This window comes from Schistocerca piceifrons, chromosome 1, assembly GCF_021461385.2.
Source record: "Schistocerca piceifrons isolate TAMUIC-IGC-003096 chromosome 1, iqSchPice1.1, whole genome shotgun sequence".
Lineage (NCBI taxonomy): Eukaryota > Metazoa > Arthropoda > Insecta > Orthoptera > Acrididae > Schistocerca > Schistocerca piceifrons.
Genome location: NC_060138.1, coordinates 1,024,969,642 through 1,024,994,476, shown reverse-complemented (window position 1 = coordinate 1,024,994,476; position 24,835 = coordinate 1,024,969,642). Strand labels below are relative to the sequence as shown.

General features: G+C 44.5%; 1 protein-coding gene across 1 annotated transcript in view; it reads right to left on the bottom strand.

The window, feature by feature from the left end:
• The window catches only part of LOC124796077 (phospholipase B1, membrane-associated-like), a 102,366-nt gene that overhangs the window by 36,018 nt on the left and 41,513 nt on the right, over positions 1 to 24,835 (bottom strand). The window contains exons 3-4 of the mRNA XM_047260166.1: positions 22,126 to 22,352; positions 5,646 to 5,808 (exon numbers count right to left, since the gene is read on the bottom strand). Coding sequence (XP_047116122.1) covers positions 5,646 to 5,808; positions 22,126 to 22,352 — 390 coding nt within the window. The remainder of the gene's footprint in view (positions 1 to 5,645; positions 5,809 to 22,125; positions 22,353 to 24,835) is intronic.

The following is a 24,835-nucleotide window of genomic DNA, read 5'->3' as shown; positions in this document are numbered from 1 at the left end:
ATAACGACGTTTGTGAGAGAATAATCAGGAATAACAGTGGTAGCGTCAAATTTAAGTATAATGATGGTTCTGTCAGCACAGAATCAATAACATGGGGACAAGGAAGGAGCCCCCTCGCAGTCCTTATTTCAGATTGTTAGAAAACAGTCGGCAACCCCCGGGTGATACTTGTCTACTCCTTACAACACAGGAGCATCAACTGCATCAAAAATAGCTGAGCCTGTTACAAGAGCCGGCCGGTGTGGCCGAGCGGTTCTAGGCGCTTCATGTCTGTCACCGCGCGACCGCTGAGGTCGCAGGTTCGAATCCCGCCTCGGGCATGGATGTGTCTGATGTCCTTAGGTTAGGTTTAAGTAGTTATAAGTTCTAGGGGACTGATGACCTCAGATGTCAAGTCTCATAGTGCTCAGAGTCATTTGAATATCTTCGTTAGTGGCAAAATCAGTGGCCAGACCTAAAAAAATATGGGAAACTCGTTCCTACGGACGCAACACAGACCAATAAATTGCGAATTCATTGCTGCTGTCAGATCCGAAGTAGTTCCCTCTAACAGATGCTTTCATTTTTAAAAAAGCAAACTGACTGTGTTTTATAGAAGAACTCGACGTAGAAATCATGCAATTGGAACCACGTACTGGCTCTTACGACAACTTTGTTGTGGCGGCAAGGCAACAAAAAAAGAATTTCAGAAAGAACATAGCGATCGATGTACGACTCAGATAACACTGTTCAAGCAGGCGGGGTGCTGACAGGTCTTGGTATGAAGCACTAGTGAAACGATTGAATTCACGACACCCAGGGATTTATGGTACTATATGGCACTATCGTTTATTTGGAGAGCTGTATATGGGTCCTGGAGATGGTGTAGTGAAATGTCGAAACTGGTAGCCTTCAAAATAAAATAAAATAACATCTCAGTTACACGGCTGTTGGAGAGTTTCATTGATACTGACGATTACTTAACTAGCCGATGTCCCCCGTCCATGATGGATCAAGAAAGACTAGACAAATAGGTCCAACGTTTCAGGGGACTAGTAAAAAAATGACAAGGTTCTCTGCAGAATCGGCAAGAAAAGAAAGATGTATAAACACTAACAAGAACGAGGGACAATATTATAGGACATTTGTTAAATCATCAGGGAATAACTTCCACGACACTAGAAGGAGCTGTAGATGGCGTAAACTGAAGGGGAAGACAGAGACTGGAATACTGGGTGGTTGTAATAATACCGACAGTGTTCAGAGTGCTGCAGTGTGGGCTGTGTATAACGCAGTCCGCTGAAACATCATAGGTACGTTCATTGATCGGCGCACTCGCTGTGTACCAGTATGCTGAAAAAAATAACTCCACTTTCTTCCTCGAGGTGAAAATATGACGATGTAAGCAGTCATAATGTACTGTGGATGCAGGAAAAGGGGAGGTACGATCAAACACACAACGGTACTTCTGGCTCATTTATTAGGATATAACCATAAGGTACAACATGTGTTAAATTTATCTCCCGACTCTGCAACATGCTGCAACCGTAATACAGTATGGTCGACAGTTGCCCGCAGTGTATCCGGTGTAATCAGAGCCATACGACGTTGTACGTGTCCTTCAGATCAGTAAGAGACCGGACACATCCCAGATAGGCATGATGCTTCAGGTACCTCCACAAACAGAAGTCACATACATTTAGATCAGGGGGTCTCGGAAGTCACACTCTTGAAATTACCTCGAGACGATGCAGTCGTTACGGCAAGTTTCTCGAAGAAAAACTTTCACCTGCCGAGCGAAGTATGGTGTCGCCCCATCTTGCATGAAAATCTTGCATGAAAATAGTAGTTTGGACACAGTTGACTTCTTGCAAATCTGGAATCACATGTTGCTCAAAAAGGTTCTTATAACGTGTAGATGTTATTGTACACCTAACATGCCTGCGAGTTGGCATCTCCTCGAAGAAAAACGGACAGAGAAATGAAGGAGCTTATGAAACCACACGATACAGTGACGCAAGCTGTGTGTAGTGGTTATTCCTGCACAACATGTGGCGGAGCAGAACCCCATATGTTCAGGTTCTGTGCATTTATGGCACCGTGCAGAGTAAAATGAGCCTCGTCCGTCCAGAGAACATTCCCCAGCCACATGTCGTCCACTTTCACGTTTGCCAAAAGATGAAGGGCAAAGTGACTGTGGTATAACCTGTCTTGAGCCTTCATTTGGTGCAAATACTGAATCTTGTAGCGATACCAGTGTAAAATGTACCGCAAAACCATTTTAAATGTGTAATATTCACTCCTATATTGCATTCAAAATAATATTCAAAACAGCATTGTATGTGGAATGTGACGGAACTTTGATCCTATTCTCATAACACCAATAAAAAGGACTTCATGGTTATAACATAATAAATAATTATTGTCAATGACATAATTTAATATTTTGTAAAAAATTGTATGTCAGACAATGCCTATGTAAAAAGATAATGAAAATCGTAATCTTTTTGTCATCTATGATTTTGTAGAAAATTCTTTTTTCTTCTTGTTCGAACTATCGTATACATAGGATGTGGTTGACGTGTCGTAACATAGAGGTCTGTAAAAATCTGTACTCAAATATTGTTATGTTGCTAACCGATATGATATGTTATTGAAATGAATCTTCTTTGTCTGGAGTTTTATTTCATTGTAATTCTCGTCCTGAATAAATGTTAAGTTTTCTGCTCAGCTACCATAGGACGCAGCCATTAGCGCTATTGATCTACAGCACAGTTTGCTGGTATATGGTGAACATTAATGTGACAATATTTTCAGATATTAATGCATATAGTTACGAGTTACGAGTAAAACACAGTCTGAAGCAGAGTCGATACGTGATTGTCTTCTGTTATCCACTATCTTAGTGAAATATTGCAGCGGCAGTTTTAAATTGATTTTCTATACAGACTTAAATGTTCTTGGTTATAATTACAATAATAATTGTGTACTAGTGGCCGAGGACCCACTCTGAGGTAATAAATTCCAGTTAGACTGTGAATACATTCAACTTAAATGAATGCAAACAGGATCTTACGTGATATAAATTCTTATCTGCTGGTGTATGGAGCCTGGTAATTTCGTAACAACTGTTATGAATTGTGTTGACAGGAAATACATTAGTGTTGTGTACGTGTGGTATTGTGTGACAAAACTGTTCATTTTGCTTAAACAAAAGTGTCGCCACCTCAAGGTAACAGTTGCGTTAATTTTGATAAACGATTTGCAACTAGCAAAGAGTATTTTAAATAACAGCACTGAAATTAGTAAAAGTCATTAATCTTGTTTAGTTCAGATTACTTATCATACATTTAGCTAGTTTGTTGATTGTAAATGATTATTTTTGTGAATGAACTTCGTGACATTTATACTGCTTGACAGACAACATTGCTACATTTTCATTAGCCGGGAAAAGCAGTGATTAAATAACACCTCGTATTACATTAATAATAAGTAACTAATTTTATAGTAATCTTGCTGATCTTGTTCAAAACAACACACGCACAATTACACTACACCTCACAAGTGGTGACCAGAGGAGAGAAAATTCCCATGACACAGGTCTAGAACTGGCTACGGACACGAGGCATGAGCTGCATGGTCTGATGCACTTACAGCAATTTCATCAACAACTGCCATGGGAATGCGCCACCTCCCTTTCCCTCCTGCACCACCCATAAGGTTTCTTGATCATATTCTTCAGCCCATTTATCAATACAGGTCCACTTCGCAGCTGTTTCTGCCGGCGATATTCCCGTAGTCCAGCGCTGCTGTTGCTGCCGTTCTGATAAAACAGCTTTACCTTTGCCTTTGCCTTTCTTATCAATAGCCACTGCATTTCGTGCGGAAGTCTTCACTCTTATTAAATCTTTTCACCAATATTCACTTCACAAAAGAAACCAACACTCGTCGCCAAGCGACAAACATTGTGACTGCTTGCAGCGCGATATTTTCATCTCGTAGCAGAAAGCGGAAATATTAATGTTTTCAGCATACTCAGCGGGCGCACGGGTTAATAAACGTAACTACGATTTGAGTTGAGCTCCATCAGAACTACGGTTTGGTCCTAGACGTAGCAAATGATAGGATCACCTGTAGTACTGGTAGATTGGGTAGGAAAGAAATATGAATGAATGTGTGAGAGACAAACTTGGAGCCGATGACTTCTCTTTTTTGTTTGTTTTACCCATAATTAGCACTGCACATCGCTCAGTGTTAGTTCTCTGCGTATTTTATAGCGTCACGAAACATAAATTGCATTTTTTTTTTTTTTTTGAGTAATCAGTCTTCTGACGTGTATGATGCGGCACGCCACGAGTTCCTCTCCTGTGCCAACGTCTTCATCTCAGAGTATCACTTGCAACCTAAGTCCTCAATTATTTGCTGGATGTATTTCAGTCTGTGTCTTCCTCTACAGTTTTTCTCTCTACAACTCCTCGTGTAGTGGAAGCTATTCCATAATGTCTCAACAAATGTCTTAACATCCTGTTCCTCCTTCTTTTTGTCAATGTTCTTCATATATTCCTTTCTTCTCCAACCCTGCGCAGAACCTACTCATTCTTCACCTTATCAATGAACCTAATTTTCTACATAGGCCCGTAGCACCACATGTGAAATGCTTTGATTCTGTTCTGATTTCCCCATAGTCCAAGTTTCACTGCCACACAATACTGTACTCCAAACGTACATTCTCAGAAATTTCTTTCTCATATTTGATGCAAGCATTGTTTACATGTACAAACATTAAAAGAATCTGTATTATTGATGTCTTTTTTTTGTATTCAACGGAATGTTCTTCACCATGATCAAAGGCAAGAATTTCCTGTTATTCTTGATAAGCGCGAAAGTTGTTTATGAATAATAGAAATATGTCTTATATAAGCTAGATGAAGTACTGAACCAATGTTTGATGTGCTTTTTTTAATTTTACCTTTTTTGGGAAAATGCATTTTCTAGCCCTGTGTGATAAATTTGTATTTTTTTATTTTTGCTACAATATCTCTCTCTTTCACGTCAGAAATAAACAATTTTCGAATATAACCTGAATTAAAAATTGACAGTTTCAATTTTGTTATAAATACTGTTTGTTGTTAAGTAACAGGTAGGAGGATATCTATGTAGAACAAAAATGTACCGTAAGTTATGAAATCCTTTGCACATCCTCACTGAGTTTCTATATGTTCACCATTTCCGGTTTCGAAGAGAATCTAATAAGACACTGATCTCATACGCAAACAAAGCGCCCGAAATGAGATAACGCCTAATCGGTATGCAACACGCTTAACGTACATGTAACGCTGTTACCATCTTAAGTGACGAAAGCTGCTGGGAAAACTACCACAGTCTGCACTCACTTGTGACAGTCTACAGTAGCCTACGGTAATTTCACACTTATACCTACGATGTATCAGTGTCCTGCCATGTATACAGCCGGCACAGCAGCCCTCGGATCACAGTTTAATTGCAACCACCCTGTATCTTCAACAAATAATTGAGAACGTTGGGTGCAAGTGAGACTCTGAAACGTGGAAACTGCCACAGAACAAAAACTGATGGCGAGCAGCCCCAGACCAATCAGAAGACCACTGAACTGCTGAACCAGATGAGTACGGCGGCTCGCCACTTACTTGGGACGACAACGACGTTGACGAGCGTGCGCGGCAGCTGCTCTCGCAGACAGTCCACAGCCGCCACCAGGTCCCTCCTGTGGTCCTCCACAGCGTGGCGGGCCGTGTCACCCACACACAGCTCGTTACAGAAGTCGTTGGCTCCGATTAGTATTGTTACCAACTGCAACCATAGGAACACTGTGAAGAGGAAGCTGACAGCGTGGTATTGTGTTGTATTGTATGGAACCACGGATCTAGAAACGACGGAGAGGCTTCGTCCCCGCCATAGCCCTCAGTGGTTCACAACCCCACAACAGGCTACAGCAGTCCACTCACCCCACCGCCGCCCCACACCGAAACCAGGGTTATTGTGCAGTTCGGCCCCCAGTGGACCCCCCTGGGAACGTCTCACACCAGACGAGTGTAACCCCAATGTTTGCGTGGTAGAGTAATTATGGTGTACGCGTATTTGGGGAAACTGTCTGCGCAGCAATCGCCGACATAGTGTAACTGAGGCGGCATAAGGGGAACCAGCCCGCATTCGCCGAAACAGATGGAAAACCGCCTTAAAAACCATCCACAGATCCACAGACTGGCCAGCACACCGGACCTCGACACTAATCCGCAGGGCGGATTCGTGCCGGGGACCGGCATGCTTTCCCGCCCGGAAAGCAATGCGTTAGACCGAACGGCTAACCGGGCGGAATACGGCGGGGTATTACTATAGCGGCCGTTACGAAAATAGGCACATCGATTCATTCCACCGTCTTACAGCACTCCCATTTAGTACTGATTCCAAATCTTACTAAAAATTCCAAAAAAATATTAAGTAGCTCTATTTTTAGTCTAGAATAAGATGGAATACAAAAATTCACATCAGCTGCTACGAAAAAAGTAAAAACTAACGCTACAAGACATTTTGAAGGAAATCTTCTTTTACTTCGACATGTGTAAAAAACAGAACCATGACCATATTTGGATTGAAAAAATATGGAAACATCCTCAAACTTTATACATGTAAGTGACACATATTTTATCTTTAAAACGTAAAATATTCCATGTGCAAAATAAAATTTCGTAAGACGTGTGAAAGTGCCATGCGCATGTGTAACGAAAACTGTCGCCCCTGATGAATTTGCGTTCTGTTGGACCATATACAAACTTCCAGCGAGAAGGTTGTTAAGAAAACTATAAAATTTAATTTTCGTAACATATGAGACATCATTATTGTATCGTGTCATCCACGAACGCATTTTACACTGAAGTGCCAAAGAAAATGGTATAGGCACGTACATTCAAATGCGGCGGTTGCGGTCGGCAATGCCTATATAAACAACAAGTGTCTGGTGCAGATATTAGATAAGCTACTGCTGCTACAGTGTCAGGTTATTAAGATTTAAGTTAGTTTGAACGTGGAGTTATAGTCGACGCACGTTCAATGGGAAATAACATTTCCGAGGTAGCGATGAAGTGGGGATTTTCCCGCACGACCAATTTGCGAGTGTATCGTGAATATCAGGAATCCGGTAAAGCATCAAATCTCCGACATCGCAGTGACTGGAAAAAGATCCTGCAAGAACGAGACCAACGCCGACTGAAGAGAATCGTTCAGCGTGACAGGGGTGCAACCCTTTCTCAAATTGCAGCAGATTTCAGCGCTGGGCCATAAACAAGCGTCAGCGTGCGAACCAAACGAAAATCATTGATATGGGCTTTCGGAGCCGAAGGCCTACTCGTGAACCCTTGATGACTGCACGACACAAAGCTTTACGCGTCGCCTGGGCTCATCAGCATCGACTTTGGGCTGTTGATGACTTGAAACATATTGCCTGGACGGACGAGTCTCGTTGGATGGACATGTACGGGTAAGAGACATCCTCATAAATCCATGGGCCCTGCATGCCAGTATAGGCTTTTAAAGCTGGTAGAGGCTCTGTAATGGTGTGGGGCGTGTGCAGTTAGAGTGATATGGGACCCCTGGTACGTCTAGATACGACTCTGACAGGTGACACATACGTAAGCATCCTGGCTGACCACCTGCATCCATTCGTGTCCACTGTGCATTCCGACGGACTTTGGCAATTCCAGCAGGACAATGCGTCACCCCACACGCCCAGAATTGCTGCAGAGTGCCTCCAGGAACACTCTTCTGAATTTAAACACTTCCGCTGGCCACCAAACTCCCCAGACATGAACATTATTGTGCATATCTGGGATGCCCTCCAACGTGCTGTTCAGAAGAGATCTCCACCCCTTCGTACTCTTACATCCCTGCTGGATTCATGCTGTCAGTTCCATGCAGCACTACTTCAGACATTAATCGAGTCCATGTCACGTCGTGTTAAGGCACTTCTACGTGATCGCGGGGGCCCTACACCATATTAGGCAGGAGTGCCAATTTCTTTAGCTCTTCAGTGTATTTACGAGTCCGTGCGCGACAGCACGCGAGTGTTTGTATACCGCCGCCAGGACTGCATTTCTGAGTGCTCTCCCTAATACGGCCTAGAATGTTCCCTACCTCAAGAATTTTTTTATTTGCAGCCGTTACGTCCCCTTCGTCGCTGCACCCATCAACCAGATCGCCGACATACGCTGTACAAAAGTAACTGCAGATATCTTCAGCGTACTGTTTCCGTTGAAGTCGAGTAAAGTATATTTGTCTATATGGTTTCATGAGACCTCAGTTTTATCGAGTATACTACAAGAATATTGTCTGCAGCACGCAGTAAGTGCACTGCACACAATAACGTCGCTCTTGCTGCTCCAGTGTCTCTGCATTCCATCTATCCGTCGGATGCTCTCCTCTGTACACTTCTGAGCAATAAATTTTTGTTAAAATAGCCGAATTCCCAAGTTTTCCGTTTTCTTTTGTATCCCTTTCTTGGGAGATCAAAGTACGTGCTCACATCTGGAGATTCTGTCGATGTTTCTGCGCAGTTAATACGGAATATAGTCGATTCGAAAATACCAAGAGATATTGCAATAAGTTTATGAATTTGCACGAAATTTGTAATATTTCTGGTTTCTTCAATGTTGGGTGGATCAGCAAAAAAACCACAGTACGTTCGATACGATAATCTTAGTTTATTTTCGAATGCCTTCTCGCCCTTTACCCTCATCGGCCAGTTGAGACCCTCGTTCCTCCATTATCCTCATTACAAAATATAAGCCAATACACCTTTCTACGAACGACTGAAACTAGACGTGAACACACGATATCACACGAGAACACTGAAAATGCAGCGGGCGCTGACCTCCATCGTTGCTGCAGTGTGTATATGGCAAATCTGTGAAGCGAACAGATAACACTGCTTCACGCCTGACGACGCAGTGCTCCATGACCTTGGGGTATTTACCTCGGTGACGGGCACTTTAGCGAGGTGAGTGAAGTGCTCCAAGAATTTCGGCACGTCATCGTCATGAACTAGACGTCTCTCAAACATATAATACAGTTACGCAACAAGAGTGAGGCATCGCCAGAAAAGAGTAAATGCACTGAGTTTGCTGCAGCACAAATAACAGATGCATCACAATGTGCGACTGAAATGACGCGGCAGCTGAAAACGTACTAGCTAGAAGCACGCTGAACAGTACGAATCTTGTGGGCAAAAGTCTAAATTGCACTCAGAATGACGCCGAAATTCTGGTGATAGGTGGAGCAAATGCAATATCGCGACCAACTGTAGTGAAACGGTGCCAACAATCTGACGAATGGCGTTACATGGATGATCCAGAAGCGCAGATCTTACACTGTACGATTTCTAACCTGGAATGACACCTCCTTATGACGGGGAGGGGGGGGGGGGGGGGGACAGAGTTTTTCCAACGATAAGAACGTTCACCCAGCGGTTTTCGAATGGTTCTGTGAGCAAGGAGCGGATTTCAATAGTGGAACAATTGAATAATTCGTAGAACGTTACGACTATGGTTTGCAGAGTGTCGTTAATTATGTTGAAAAAATGATTATTCAAATAAAAAAGCTTCATAATATACGGTAACACCTTTTTTTGAAACGGAATAATGAAAAGTATAAAATAATTTCTCCTAGACTCATACAGATTCCTAACCTCGTGTTTACTTGCGAATTTTTAATAGCTGTGAAAATACTTGCAAAATTCAAAACGAAAACCCTATGGCGCATACAATAGGCAGCTGAAGCTTCAATAGTTCATCTAAATAACAAGCAATTTTACTGCACGGACACTGATGTGAACTGTTGTGTGAGTTTTCTCAACGACAGCTTCTCTCTACACCTATCTACTGCATGCACCCCACGTTATCGTTTTAAATTTTACAATTATTGTCATACCTATTAAAAATTCACAAGGACAAATTTTCAAGACTCTATAGCGTTAGGAATGTGGATAGGGCTAGGAGAAATTATCTTATATTTTTATTACTTTCTAAAAGTGTTATATTAATAAGCTTTGTATTTAAATGATTATTTTCCCTTTTTGATCTCGTGTGTGTGAAATGCTTCAGTCAATATGAAACATTTTTTGTGGGATTACAAGAAAGACATCTGCGGAAGTTCGGGTTTATTTCAATTTCTCGTCACCTGAATCAACCAATATATTGGTAGCTCCCACGTATACTTTGCGAAAAGACCGTGAAGACCAAAATTAGTGAGAATTGAGCTTATATGGAGGCTTACCAGCAACCGTTCTTACCCCGAAATATTCACGACTGCAACAGGAAAAAGTGCAGTGGTACACGAAGTACCCTCCGCCGTGCACCCGACAAGAAAGAGTCTTAATATTTGTCATCCGGTTCCGAGCTCTGTTGAGAGTTTCCAGTTTCTTTCTCATCATTAAGTTAGTTTAAAATCAATACTGCAAAATTTGTACTAAACAGACGAACAGCCAAGAAAGCCATAAAAAAAAAGCGTTAAACAGTGTCATGTGTCTGTGTTACTTTGAAAGGTCATAGGTCATGCAGAATTCAACAGATGTCACTTGGCCTGCCATTACAAAGTGTAACTAACTTTTTGAAGTCATCTCGTTGTATTATAGGCAGTAGACGATTGTTGCCATATTATGTCACAACCATTTTATTTCGGTTTTTCTACCTTGATTTTAAAATTTGACGTCGTAGAAATCTCAATCCAGAAAACCTTTAAGTTATGGCAGATGCTTTCATTCTAACACTGATCTGGTTTTTAACTCGAAGATTGGATCGATGGAGCTCTCTACACTAATCTATCCTCTGCAAGGTTCTTCATCCCTGTAGCCAAGCCTCGGTCTCCCTCTAAAATTTTTACCCTTTCCTTAAAATTCACACACTTCCCTCATCACCAAAATAACTTTCTTGGTGTCTCAAGATACTACCGATCAATCTATCACTTCCTTTAATCAAACTGTGCTACAAAACTCTCTTGTCAGCAATTCGTAGTAATTACAACCCCATGAGCACGTTTACAGGTGTTGTCTCTCTCTCTCTCTCTCTTTCTCTCTCTCTGTCTCCCCTCCCTCTCTCTCTCTCTCTCTCTCCCTCCCTTCCTCCCTCTCTCCCTCCCTCTCTCCTCTCACTCACTCACTCATTCAGCCTGCCAACCACAAAGACTCCTGTCCTCCACAGGTAGAGTCTTGGATCAACAACCAAAACCAAACGTTTGAACGACGCCACTGCTTAAATTTTGAATAAAATCTTCAACAGTGGCAGCCGAGGACTTCCGGCGTAGGAAGTCACCCTCGTTCAGCTTACAGCCTTGTCAAAGAGGGCGGAAGAGCAGGCAGAAGTTCAAAGCACTCTCTTGCCCTTGGAGTGAGAAACTGTCCCTACGGAAGAATCAGCACTGAACAACGGCATGGTGATTCAGAAAACGGTGCAAACCACTGCATTAAAGACACATAATGTGGTGTCCGCAGGATATGTGGCATGTAACTGAAATCCCTCCATTGGCAAAAGATTTCGGAATAGTCCCCCATTCGGAACTCCGGGAGGGGGCTGCCAAGGGGAGGTCATGTGTGAAAAATACTGAAGAACGAAAGAAAAGATAACGTTCTACGAGCCGGGGCGTGGAATGTCAGAAGTTTGAACGTGATAGGGAAACTAGAAAAGCTGAAGAGGGAAATGATCTCAATAAACACACATCAAAAAAAGTTTTGCATCACCCAAGTTCCCAGAACTCCTGAAGATAGATGTTGACTGTGGATATTGTATCACAGACACAGTCCCTTTGACTGTTCAGAGATGTCACTAAATCCGCCCAAAGATGAAAAGAACCATGTATGACCAGCTCCTGTTAGACGGAGGGGGTCTGACAGCCGATCACTTCCAGTCATTTCACCAGAAAGAAGGTACACGGCTCGTGTTGTCTGTAGTTCAACCATGCCTAGACGGTCAATACCGCGATTCGATCGAGTTCGCATTGTTACTTTGTGCCAAGGGGGGCTCTCAACAACAGAAGTGTCCACGAGTCGCAGAGTGAATCAAAGCTATGTTGTTCGGACATGGAGGAGATACAGAGAGACAGGAACTGTCGATGACATACCTCGCTTAGGCCGCTCAAGAGCTACTATTGCAGTGGATGACCGCCACATTCGGATTATGGCTCGGAGGAACCCTCACAGCAACGCCACCATGTTGAATAATGCTTTTCTTGGAGCCACAAGACGTCGTGTTACGACTCAAACTGTGCGCAATAGGCTGCATGATGTGCAACTTAAATCCCGACGTCCATGGCGAGGTCCATATCTGCAGCCACGACACCGATTAGTGTCACATATGCATTCAACCAGATAATCGTCGGAGAAATGCTTGGAGGCAACCCGGTCCGGCTGAACGCCTTAGACACACTGTCCAGCGAGTGCAGCAATGTGGAGGTTCCCTGATGTTTTGGTGTGGCGTTACGTGGGGCCGACATATGCCGCTGGTGGTCATGGAACTCACCGTAACGACTGTACGATACATGAATGACATCCTCCGCCCGATAGTGTAACTGTAGCGGCAGCATATTGGGGAGGCATTCGTCTTCATGGACGACAATTCGCGCCCCCATCGTGCACATCTTGTGAATGACTTCATTCAAGATAACGACGTCACTCGACTGAGTGGCTATGTTCTCCAGACATGAAACCTACCGTACATGCTTGGGATTGATTGAAAAGGGCTGTTTATGGGCGACGTGACCAACCAACCACTCTGAGGGATCTACGCCGAATCGCCATTAAGGAGTGGGACAATGTGGACCAACAGTGCCTTGATGAACTTGTGAATAGTATGCCACGACGAATACAGGCATTTATCAGTGCAAGAGGACATGCTGCTGAGTATTAGCGGTACAGCAATCTGGAACACCACCTCTGAAGGTCTCGCTTTATGGTGGTTCATGAGCAATAAAAAGGGCGGAACTCTCGGAATCGAGGTGATGCCAAGCTTTTCCAGGTGTGTAGATATAGTAGGGGTCAGTGAAGTGAAAGGGAAAGAAGACAAGAATTTATAGTCAGATGAGTACAGGCTAATATCAACGGCGGCAGAAAGTGGTTTAATGAGAGTGAGATTCATTATTAATAGGAAGGTAAGGCAGGGAGTGATTTACTGTGAACGGTTCAGTGACAGGGTGGTTGTTATCAGAATCAACAGCAAGCCAACACCAACAACGATAGTTCAGGTATGCATGCCGACGTCGCAAACCGGAGGTAAAGAGATTGAAAAAGTATATGAGGATGTTGAACGGGTAAATTAGTACGTAATGATAGGTGAAAATCTAATAGTCATGGGGAACTGGAATGCGGTTGTAGGGGAAGAAGAAAGGATTACAGGAGAATATGGACTTGGTACTAGCAATGAGAGAGGAGAAAGACTAATTGAACTCTGCAACCAATTTCAGCTAGTAATAGCGAATACTCTGTTCAATAATCACAAGAGGAGGTGATATACTTGGAAAAGGTCGCGTGATACGAGAAGAATTCAGTTAGATTACATCATGGTCAGGCACAGATTCCAAAATCAGATATTGGATTTTAACGTGAACGCAGCACTGCTGCTCAGATCACAAATTAGTAGTGATGAAGAGTAGGATCAAGTTTAGTCAGAGAGAATCAATACGCAAAGAAGTGGGTCACTGAAGTACTATAGAATGAAGAGGTTCGCTTGAAGTACTCTGTGGCTATAGATACTGCGATTAGGAACAGCTCAATAAGCACTTCAGTTGAAGAGGAATGGGCATCTCTGAAAAGGGCAATCACAGAAGATGGAAAGAAAACCGTCAATACAAAGAAGGGAAGTGCGAAGAAATCATGGGTAACAGAAGAAATACTTCAGTAGATGAATGAAAGACGGTAGTACAAAACTGTTCAAGGAATACATAAATAAAAGTCACTCAGGAATGAAATAAATCGGAAGTGCAGGAAAGCTAAGACGAAATGGCTGTGTGAAAAATGTGAAGAAATCGACAGCTAAGTGATTGTCGGAAGGACTGACTCAGTATATAGGAAAGTCAAAACAACCATCGCTAAAACTAAAAGCAAGGGTGGTAACCTTCAGACTGCAATGGGAATTTCATTGTTAAATGCAGAGGAGAGAGCGGATAGGTGGAAAGAGTGCATTGAGGGCGTTAATGAGCGGGAAGATTTGTCTAGTGTGACAGAGGAAGAAACAGGAGTCGATATAGAAGAGATGGGGGATCCAGAATCAGAATCAGAATTTAAGAGAGCTTTGGAAGATTTAATATCAAATAAGGCAGAAGGAATAGATAGTAAATTATATCAGAATATCTAAAATCACTGGACTGAGAGTAAGTCGAAGAAATACGAAAGTAATGAGAAGTAGCAGAAATGCGAAAAGCGAGAAACTAAACATCAGGATTGGCGATTACGAAGTAGATGATGTTAACGAATTCTGCTTCCTAGGCAGCAAAATAACCCATGACCGACGAAGCAAGGAGGACATAAAAGCAGACTTAACAGTGGCGAAAAGGGCATTCCTGGCCATTAGTATCAAACATAGATCTTAATTTCAGGAAAAATTTTTTTAGAATGTACGTTTGGAGCATAGCATTGTATGGTAGTGAAAGATGGAATGTGTGAAAACCGGAACCGAAAAGAATCGAAGCTTTTGAGATGTGGTATTACAGAAGAAAGTTGAAAATTAGGTAGACTAGTAATGTAGGGAATGAGGAGGTTCTCAGCTGAATCGGTGAGGCGATGACTGTATGGAAAACACAGACAAGAAGAAGGGACAGCATGGTAGCTAGCACATTGCTGGCCGCCAAGGGACCGTCCTCTGTCGAAACCCGTGCTCTCCTCAAATACTGTTCCATCTGCGACGCGCAGGCGTATGCGTAAAGGTGAAACTTCATGTCAGCCCTCTATCGAAACGTGCGTCCCGCCAAAACTCAGAAACGAATTCCGGGACGAACAAGGGAGTTACGTGGTATGGTAGCCCCCTGTCTCCCATCCACGAAAAAGGTTCCCGTTTTTGCCTGAAGGGCATGGTGTTGAAGCTATGAGGACTGGAAAGTTTAGCCGTCTAATAATTTCTACAACATTCGAGCGTATTCGAGAGCATTCAACAACATTCAGAAATGTTCTACAGTGATCCGGGATGTTCCGGAACGTTCGGAACAGCATGGAACATTCTGGAAGGTTCCAGAATGTTCAGGAACATCTCAGATCATTGTGAAACATTCCAGAACAGTCTCGAATGTTGTGGCATGTCCGCAGCTCGTGGTCGTGCGGTAGCGTTCTCGCTTCCCACGCCTGGGTTCCCAGGTTCGATTCCCGGCGGGGTCAGGGATTTTCTCTGCCTCGTGATGACTGGGTGTTGTGTGATGTCCTTAGGTTAGTTAGGTTTAAGTAGTTCTAAGTTCTAGGGGACTGATGACCCATAGTGCTCAGAGCCATTTGAACCATTTGTTGTGGCATGCACCGGAAAATTGTCAATCATTCGAAGCTGTTTTGGGTATGTTCTGCAATTCACCACCGGTGGGGTTACCCATTGGTAGAGGTATATAAAGCAAGATACATAGTGGGTTCGAACGTCAGTTTCTTATCAGTGTCGATGTGAGGAACCGGAAAAGTAGTGCAGTGAGTCAATAAAAATAAACAGTGAAATGTGAGTAGTCGAAGTAATGCGGTGATTGAATAAAAATGGAGAATAAAGTGTGAATTTACAGTCAAATTACGCTACAGTTTTACAATTAACAAAGCGCAAGGACATTCTTTAAAATATCGCGGTATCAACCTTAAAGACTCCTACTTCTCTCACGGTCAACTATACGTAGATTGCTTTCGAATAGGAAATTCGAAAAATTTATGTCGGATAACAAAAAGAAAAATGTTGTTTATAAACAAGTATTGTAAATAGTTATGATATATTTTCAATTTTTTTTACCTCTTATACTTTATAATTTATCCTTTTACTCCAACTACCACACAGTCTCATATCAACACCGTGAGAGAAGGCGGGTACCCCAGCTAGTTATTAATAAAATGTTTTCTCTCAGAAGAAATTAAAGAGATCACTGGATCCTAGGATTTGTCGAGTTGGCTGTACGGTTGTATGCCGAAATATTGTGGCAACAAGTCAACATGAGCCGGCTGCAATCCCGAAGTCTCATAGAATATCCAGTACGCCGGGAAAACTTCAATAATCATATCTCAATACAAGTTTACTGTTGGACACTGTGGCATTTAAGCATAGAACTGGGACGCCAACGCAACGTTCGTGTGGCTACCCAATGTCTGTTTTCAAAGTGAGTAATTTGCTGGCATTTTTGTACATACGATTGCTAGTAGCACATGTCTTATTGTTCGAGATTTATAACAGTACTCACAGTGTACTGCCTACATGGACAAATAGGCCGATAAAATTGTAAAAATAAATCCCGAGCAGCTGATGTCGACTTCCAGTCATTAAGAACGACGTTCCTGAGTTCGAACAACGTGCCGTTTGTTTTGTTAACGTTCTCGCTGGATTTTGATTTCGACTTTTAAGACTATAGTTACCAGGTGTTGAATCATTAAACCTCGTTAATGAACCCAAATGTCCTAAGATGTTTCACGGCTAATGCCCTACGGCTTAGTTCTGTAGACCCGCGCCGTGGATTTCATTGGGGTAAAGCGTTAAGAACACCTTCATTGTAGCCCGATGGGCTTCTTGTAAAAGGTGAATCGCTAGCGTCAGTGCTGCCATTTCTGAAAGTACTTCATTGTAGTGCTCTTTACAAGGCCACTTTCTCTGTAGGCGGAACAAATTTCAAAGCAGTTATGAATGGTCTCGTCCTTTGTGGAATAAGTTCATCAAAAGCCATGTTGAACACATGGATCTTCTAAATAGAGTGTAGATTAAATGTTAAAATACACATGTATCACACAAAACAACACATGTGACCACGATGGTTGCTTTCTGCGAGTTGTCTGTTTGCAAAATCATTGCCGTTCTGCTATGTATTTTCTATTTAACACAACACGTTCGTTATGCTTTGCGCTTTTTCAATGTATCTGTAATTTAGAACGGGTATTATTCTTTCCATAGTTCCGTATTTCATATTTAAACACGGAAATCTTATACAAAACTTTCTGTAAAGCTGAAAAAAGTACAAATAGATGAAACTTACAGCAACTGCCACCAAATTTGAGCGAAGCGTTAACACAGTAGCACTACCCAAAATCAACAAGAGCAAACCAGCCGTACACACTCGTAGACTCGCTTGTACCATCTGTCCACAGCAGTACAGTACAGTTTTCAAAACAGTATGCCAGTTGCATCAGAGAACGTGAGATAAGAAACCTGGAGTAAAAGCTTGGTCGAATAGCACTGAGGCATCATTTATTGAACGACGTGTGATGGCGGATACCACTGAACCAGCGTAGACAGGTCCGACTCTCGTCAAACCACCTGTCCAAATGGGTGCTTTTAGTGATATTGTTAAAGGACTGTCCGAAATATTTCCAACCATAGATATCAGGAGGTTCAACCAAGAACACCCAACAGCTTCGATGCGAGTTGATGACCAACGTTCATTTTTATGCACTTGAAGCAAAAGACGCCTGGTCTCTTTCGAACTGCAGTCTGCCGTTGTTGGAAAGGACATAAAATCGAGAAACCTGATATTTGTGCGTTCTGCACGAATCGTCACAGGACGGTACATTCGTACTGCCCCATCTATGGGTTTTATGCAATCCGCAAAGCCTTCAAATACCATGGGTAAGATTTCTACTTTCTCTGGCTGGCTATGTGCAAACTGTTAGCCCTAAGAAAAATGAACAGGACCTTTATATAGGAAATTTAACGTAGTTACACGTTGTAACCGGATATGTTTCCGATAGAGGCCGTAATTTTCGAATTATTCGAGGAAAACGTACAATAGGGATCTTCAAATGCGTTTATCTTGAGTAACTCGAAAACCTCAGCATCTAGCAAAAAAGTATGAAAGTACAAATTTTAACTACATTAAATTTCCTACGAATGGTCCTACTCATTTTTGTGTAGGACTAACATTTTGTTTGTAGCGTGTGGGAGACTATGAAAATCTCCCATGTGCTGTTTTGAAGATGTTGCGGGTTACATAAAACCCAACGGTAGGGACAGCTGAATCACCCTATGTACTGGACTGCAAATCTATAGACGACTCTTATCTTCTCTGAAGAGCCCCTTTCAGCCGTGCTCCGGCTCGCCTTCGTGCTATTGACAGGTTGTCGTCGTGTAATGGGATTGTCGCCTCTCGTTTTCTTAGTCTGTTCACTGGCGCCACTACGTTTGCGCGCTTTGTCTGTCCGTCAGTGGCAACAGTAGCTCTTATCCTTAGCAACTACTGTGGTACTACCTTTGGAGGGACCTCTAGTACACTACTGGCCATTAAAATTGTTACACAACGAAGATGACGTGCTACAGACGCGAAATTTAACCGAGAGGAAGAAGATGCTGTGATATGCAAATCATTAGCTTTTCAGAGCATTCACACAAGTTTGGCGCCGATGGCGACACCTACAACGTGCTGACATGAGGATAGTTTCCAACCGATTTCTCATACACAAACAGCAGTTCGGCGTTGCCTGGTGAAATGGTGTTGTGATGCCTCCTGTAAGGAGGAGAAATGCGTACCATCACGTTTCCGATTCTGATAAAGGTCGGATTGTAGCCTATCGCAATTTCGGTTTATCGTATCGCAACGTTGCTGCTCGCGTTGGTCGAGATCCAATGACTCTCAGCAGAATATGGAATCATTGGGTTCAGGAGGGTAATACGGAACGCCGTGCTGGATCCCAACGGCCTAGTATCACTAGCAGCGAGATGATAGGCATCTTATCCGCATGGCTGTAACGGATCGTGCAGCCAGGTCTCGATCCCTGAGTCAACAGATGGGGACGTTTGCAAGACAACAACCATCTGCACGAACAGTTCGACGACGTTTGCAGCAGCATGGACTATCAGCTCGGAGACCATGGCTGCGGTTACCCTTGACACTGCATCACAGACAGGAGCACCTGCGTTGGCGTACTCAACGACGAACCTCGGTGCACGAATGGCAAAACGTCATTTTTTCGGATGAATCCACGTTCTATTTACAGCATCATGATGGTCGCATCCGTGTTTGGCGACATCACGATGAACGCACATTGGAAGCCATACTGGCGTATCACCCGGCGTGATGGTATGGGGTGCCATTGCTTACACGTCTCGGTCACCTCTTGTTCGCACTGACGGCACTTTGAACAGTGGACGTTACATTTCAGATGTGTTACGACCCGAGGCTCTACCCTTCATTCAATCCTTGAAAAACCCTACATCTCAGCAGGATAATGCACGACCGCATGTTGCAGATCCTGTACTGGCCTTTCTGGATACAGAAAATGTTCGACTGCTGCCTGGCCAGCACATTATCCAGATCTCTCACCAATTGAAAACGTCTGGTCTGGCTCGTCACAATACGCCAGCCACTACTCTTGATGAATTGTGGTATCGTGTTGAAGCTGCATGGGCAGGTGTACCTATACACGCCATCCAAGCTCTGTTTGACTCAATGCCCAGGCGTATCAAGGCCGTTATTACTCCCAGAGGTGGTTGTTCTGGGTACTGATTTCTCAGGATCTATGCACCCAAATTGCGTCAAAATGTATTCACATGTCAGTTCTAACATAATATATTTGTCCATTGGATACCCGTTTATCATCTGCATTTCTTCTTGGTGTAGCAGTTCTAATGGCCAGTAGTGTATTTCCGGGTCGACGTGTGTCAGGGAAGTGGCTTAGGACGGAGGAGCAGTGAGATCCGCACAGCACCAGTACTCGCAGGGACAGCTGGCGATACATGCACTGCCCGATGGATGGATGTGGTCGCGAGAGTGCACGACCACGTCGAGGTCCGGCTTTAGCGAGTTTAAGTTGAATGGATCGTTATATTCGAGTAGTGCAACCTTCACTTGTATGTGTATGTCCGTCCGTGGAAGTGACCTCAAGGCGATAAGCTGTCAGTCGACGATTCATACTGGCACGTTTCCCTTGTCTGACTTGAGCGGGGACGACCGATGGTTGGTCGTTCGGTCGGTCGTCTCAGTGGACGACGCGTATCTGGTCTTTCGACCGTTTCTGTGTTTTTAGCGTTCATGTCTACGTGCAATTCGTTTTGTTGCTGTATAGTGGCTATTTAGCATTGTTTGAGTTGTTCGTGGAATTGTGTTTTGCAGTTCCATGTGCATCTAGTCAGATTTTGAATCGGCAGTTTGGTCTTAACCCTGTCTGCGTACTAGGATTTGGTGGAGCCAACCTTTGTAATTAAATGCTTGTCATCTGACCATGTTAACTGTTATTCTATTGTGGTATTTGTTATCGCATCTTAGGTAGATTTTGCGAGTGTGTTTGTGGGTGTTTAAGCTGTCCCTAGTTTGAGTTGCCATCCTATTAAGTGAGAATATCTTTCGGTTGCCTGCCTCACCGCTTACGTAGCTGTAGGGACTTTTTCTCAGGTCGATCCTTCGCGCACTGTCTGTGGATCACTCCCTTGTTTATTTGGTCCGATTGTGTCAATTGTTTAAAAATAATATTTTGTTTAAATTATTCCTATTGCTTGTCGCCTTCAGCTGACAAATAATTTGATTTTTTCTTAATAAGACCTTCAGTCGTCAGTGGAGCCATTGTTACAGTCAATTTTTTAATTAGCTTTTCAGAGCATTCACACAAGGTTGGCGCCCGTGGCGACACCTGCAACGTGCTAACATGAGGAAAGTTTACAACCGATTTCTCATACACAAACAGCAGTTGACCGGCGTCGCCTGGTGAAACGTTGTTGTGATGTCTCGTGTAAGGAGGAGAAATGCCTACCATCACGTTTCCGACTTTGATAATGGTCGGATTGTAGCCTATCGCGATCGCGGTTTATCGTATCGCGACACTGCTCGCGTTGGTCGAGATCCAATGACTGTTAACAGAATACGGAATCGGTGGGTTCAGGAGGGTAATACGGAACGCCGTGCTGGATCCCAACGGCCTCGTAACACTATCAGTCGAGATGACAGGCATCTTATCCGCATGGCTGTAACGGATCGTGCAGACACGTCTCGATCCCTGAGTCAACAGATGGGGACGTTTGCAAGACAACAACCATCTGCACGAACAGTTCGACGACGTTTGCAGCAGCATGGACTATCAGCTCGGAGACCATGGCTGCGGTTACTCTTGACGCAGCATCACAGACAGGAGCGAACCTGGGTGCACGAATGGCAAAACGTCATTTTTTCAGATGATTCCAGGTTCTGTTTACAGCATCATGACGGTCGCATCCGTGTTTGGCGACATCGCGGTGAACGCACATTGGAAGCGTGTATTCGTCATCGCCATACTGGCGTATCACCCGACGTGATGGTATGGGGTGCCATTGGTTACGCGTCTCGGTCATCTCTTGTTTGCATTGACGGCACTTTGAACAGTGGACGTTACATTTCAGATGTGTAACGACCCGTAGCTCTACCCTTCGTTCGATCCCTGCGAAACCCTACATTTCAGCAGGATAATACACGACCGCATGTTGCAGGTCCTGTACGGACCTTTCTGGATACAGAAGATGTTCGACTGCTGCTCTGGCCAGCACATTCTCCAGATCTCCCACAAATTGAAAAGGTCTGGTCAATGGTGGCCGAGCAACTGGCTCGTCACAATACGCCAGTCACTACTCTTGATGAACTGTGGTATCGTGTTGAAGCTGCATTGGCAGCTGTACCTGTACACGCCATCCAAGCTCTGTTTGACTCAATGCCCAGGCGTATCAAGGCCGTTATTACGGCCACAGGTGGTTGTTCTGGGTACTGATTTCTCAGGATGTATGCACCCAAATTGCGTGAAAACGTAATCACATGTCAGTTCTAGTATAATGTATTTGTTCAATGAATACCCCTTTATCATCGGCATTTCTAGTAGGTGTAGCAATTTTAATGGCCAGTAGTGTATTAAGCCCAATGTAGCGAGAAGCAACAAAAGAATTATTTGCCGAGTTTTGTTACACACTTGAGATGGCGATTAGAAATGTGATGTTCATGTAAATAGAGAACAGTGAGGAGTACCTTCCAGTGCCGCTGAACGTCGACATCGGGGTGGGCGCGCATGCGCCGTACGAGCAGCTGCGCCTGCCACGGAAGGTCCCGGCTCGTGGCGTATATCTCGCCCACGTTGAACTGCGACGCCTTCTCGTGGCCCGAGGAGTCGTTCAACGAGAAGCCCACAAGCCGAGGGTTGAACTCCTTCAGAATGTTCGGCAGCGTCAGAAACTGCCTCCAGCTGCCTTCCCCACCTACAAAATAACGGCATATTCCGAGTTGCAGCGGCAATCAAGGTGACAAAATAGTCTGTACCGGCAGGAACAGTCAAATACACTCCTGGAAATGGAAAAAAGAACACATTGACACTGGTGTGTCAGACCCACCATACTTGCTCCGGACACTGCGAGAGGGCTGTACAAGCAATGATCACACGCACGGCACAGCGGACACACCAGGAACCGCGGTGTTGGCCATCGAATGGCGCTAGCTGCGCAGCATTTGTGCACCGCCGCCGTCAGTGTCAGCCAGTTTGCCGTGGCATACGGAGCTCCATCGCAGTCTTTAACACTGGCAGCATGCCGCGACAGCGTGGACGTGAACCGTATGTGCAGTTGACGGACTTTGAGCGAGGGCGTATAGTGGGCATGCGGGAGGCCGGGTGGACGTACCGCCGAATTGCTCAACACGTGGGGCGTGAGGTCTCCACAGTACATCGATGTTGTCGCCAGTGGTCGGCGGAAGGTGCACGTGCCCGTCGACCTGGGACCGGACCGCGGCGACGCACGGATGCACGCCAAGACCGTAGGATCCTACGCAGTGCCGTAGGGGACCGCACCGCCACTTACCAGCAAATTAGGGACACTGTTGCTCCTGGGGTATCGGCGAGGACCATTCGCAACCGTCTCCATGAAGCTGGGCTACGGTCCCGCACACCGTTATGCCGTCTTCCGCTCACGCCCCAACATCGTGCAGCCCGCCTCCAGTGGTGTCGCGACAGGCGTGAATGGAGGGACGAATGGAGACGTGTCGTCTTCAGCGATGAGAGTCGCTTTTGCCTTGGTGCCAATGATGGTCGTATGCGTGTTTGGCGCCGTGCAGGTGAGCGCCACAATCAGGACTGCATACGACGGAGGCACACAGGGCCAACACCCGGCATCATGGTGTGGGGAGCGATCTCCTACACTGGCCGTACACCACTGGTGATCGTCGAGGGGACACTGAATAGTGCACGGTACATCCAAACCGTCATCGAACCCATCGTTCTACCATTCCTAGACCGGCAAGGGAACTTGCTGTTCCAACAGGACAATGCACGTCCGCATGTATCCCGTGCCACCCAACGTGCTCTAGAAGGTGTAAGTCAACTACCCTGGCCAGCAAGATCTCCGGATCTGTCCCCCATTGAGCATGTTTGGGACTGGATGAAGCGTCGTCTCACGCGGTCTGCACGTCCAGCACGAACGCTGGTCCAACTAAGGCGCCAGGTGGAAATGGCATGGCAAGCCGTTCCACAGGACTACATCCAGCATCTCTACGATCGTCTCCATGGGAGAATAGCAGCCTGCATTGCTGCGAAAGGTGGATATACACTGTACTAGTGCCGACATTGTGCATGCTCTGTTGCCTGTGTCTATGTGCCTGTGGTTCTGTCAGTGTGATCATGTGATGTATCTGACCCCAGGAATGTGTCAATAAAGTTTCCCCTTCCTGGGACAATGAATTCACGGTGTTCTTATTTCAATTTCCAGGAGTGTAAATTTCCGTATTACATTCACTAAGTCTAGAATGAAGGACCAGCTTCTATAACTCAGGATTCTTCTCTGCCAACAGATCACAGCATGTTGAAAGCACGACAGTCCAGATTTAGTCTCAAGGAAGCTTGGAGCGAAGGGAAATCCATCGAAGGGAAACCTCCCAATAGTCTTGTCCGGAACGGAAGATTTGAGATCCATGTTAACTGTGAGTAAGTACTGTTCCAGACAAAAAACCGTATGTACAACTTACGAGGGGGGATCCAAAAGTAATCGGAATCGAACTGTTACACGTTGTCAGTTTGGGGTCTCCCACGTCACTCAGCAAGCTGGCGTTACTCGTTTGTGATGCTCTTGTGTGATTTTTAGTTTTATATCATGTGACTGCTGGGATGCTTCGGCAAGTCTTTAGTAATGCTTTGGGAGTATCACAGGTTTACGAGCGGTTTTCTCGTTTCAAATCTTGCAACATGTCAACTGAACACATGCCACGCCTCGGTCGTCCTTCGACAGGAAGAAATGACGAAAACAATGCCACAATCAAATCTGCAATTGATGAAGATCGTCGAATGACCATTGACCAAATTTCTGAAGGAACGACAGTGTCTTGAAGCACGTTCCACTGACTTTCAGGCGTAGATTTTCGCGTGAGACGAGTGTCTGCAAAATTTGTTCCTAGCTTGCCTATAGATGAACAAAGAGAAATCCGCGTGAATGTTTGTCGCGATCTCAAGAGTGAAGTGCAGACCGATCCACATTTTCTTAAAATAATTGTCACTGGGGATGAGAGTTGTTGCTTTGGGTACTATCCGCAGTCCAAGCAAGCACCGAGCTAGAGGAAAACTCAAACGTCACCACTACCCAAGGAAGAACGTCGAGTGCTATCCAGTGTGAGTTTCCACACTGCTGATTCGTTTTTTGGATTTCAGTGACATTGTTCACTAGAAGTTCGTTTCCCCAACACAAACAGTCAACCAATATTA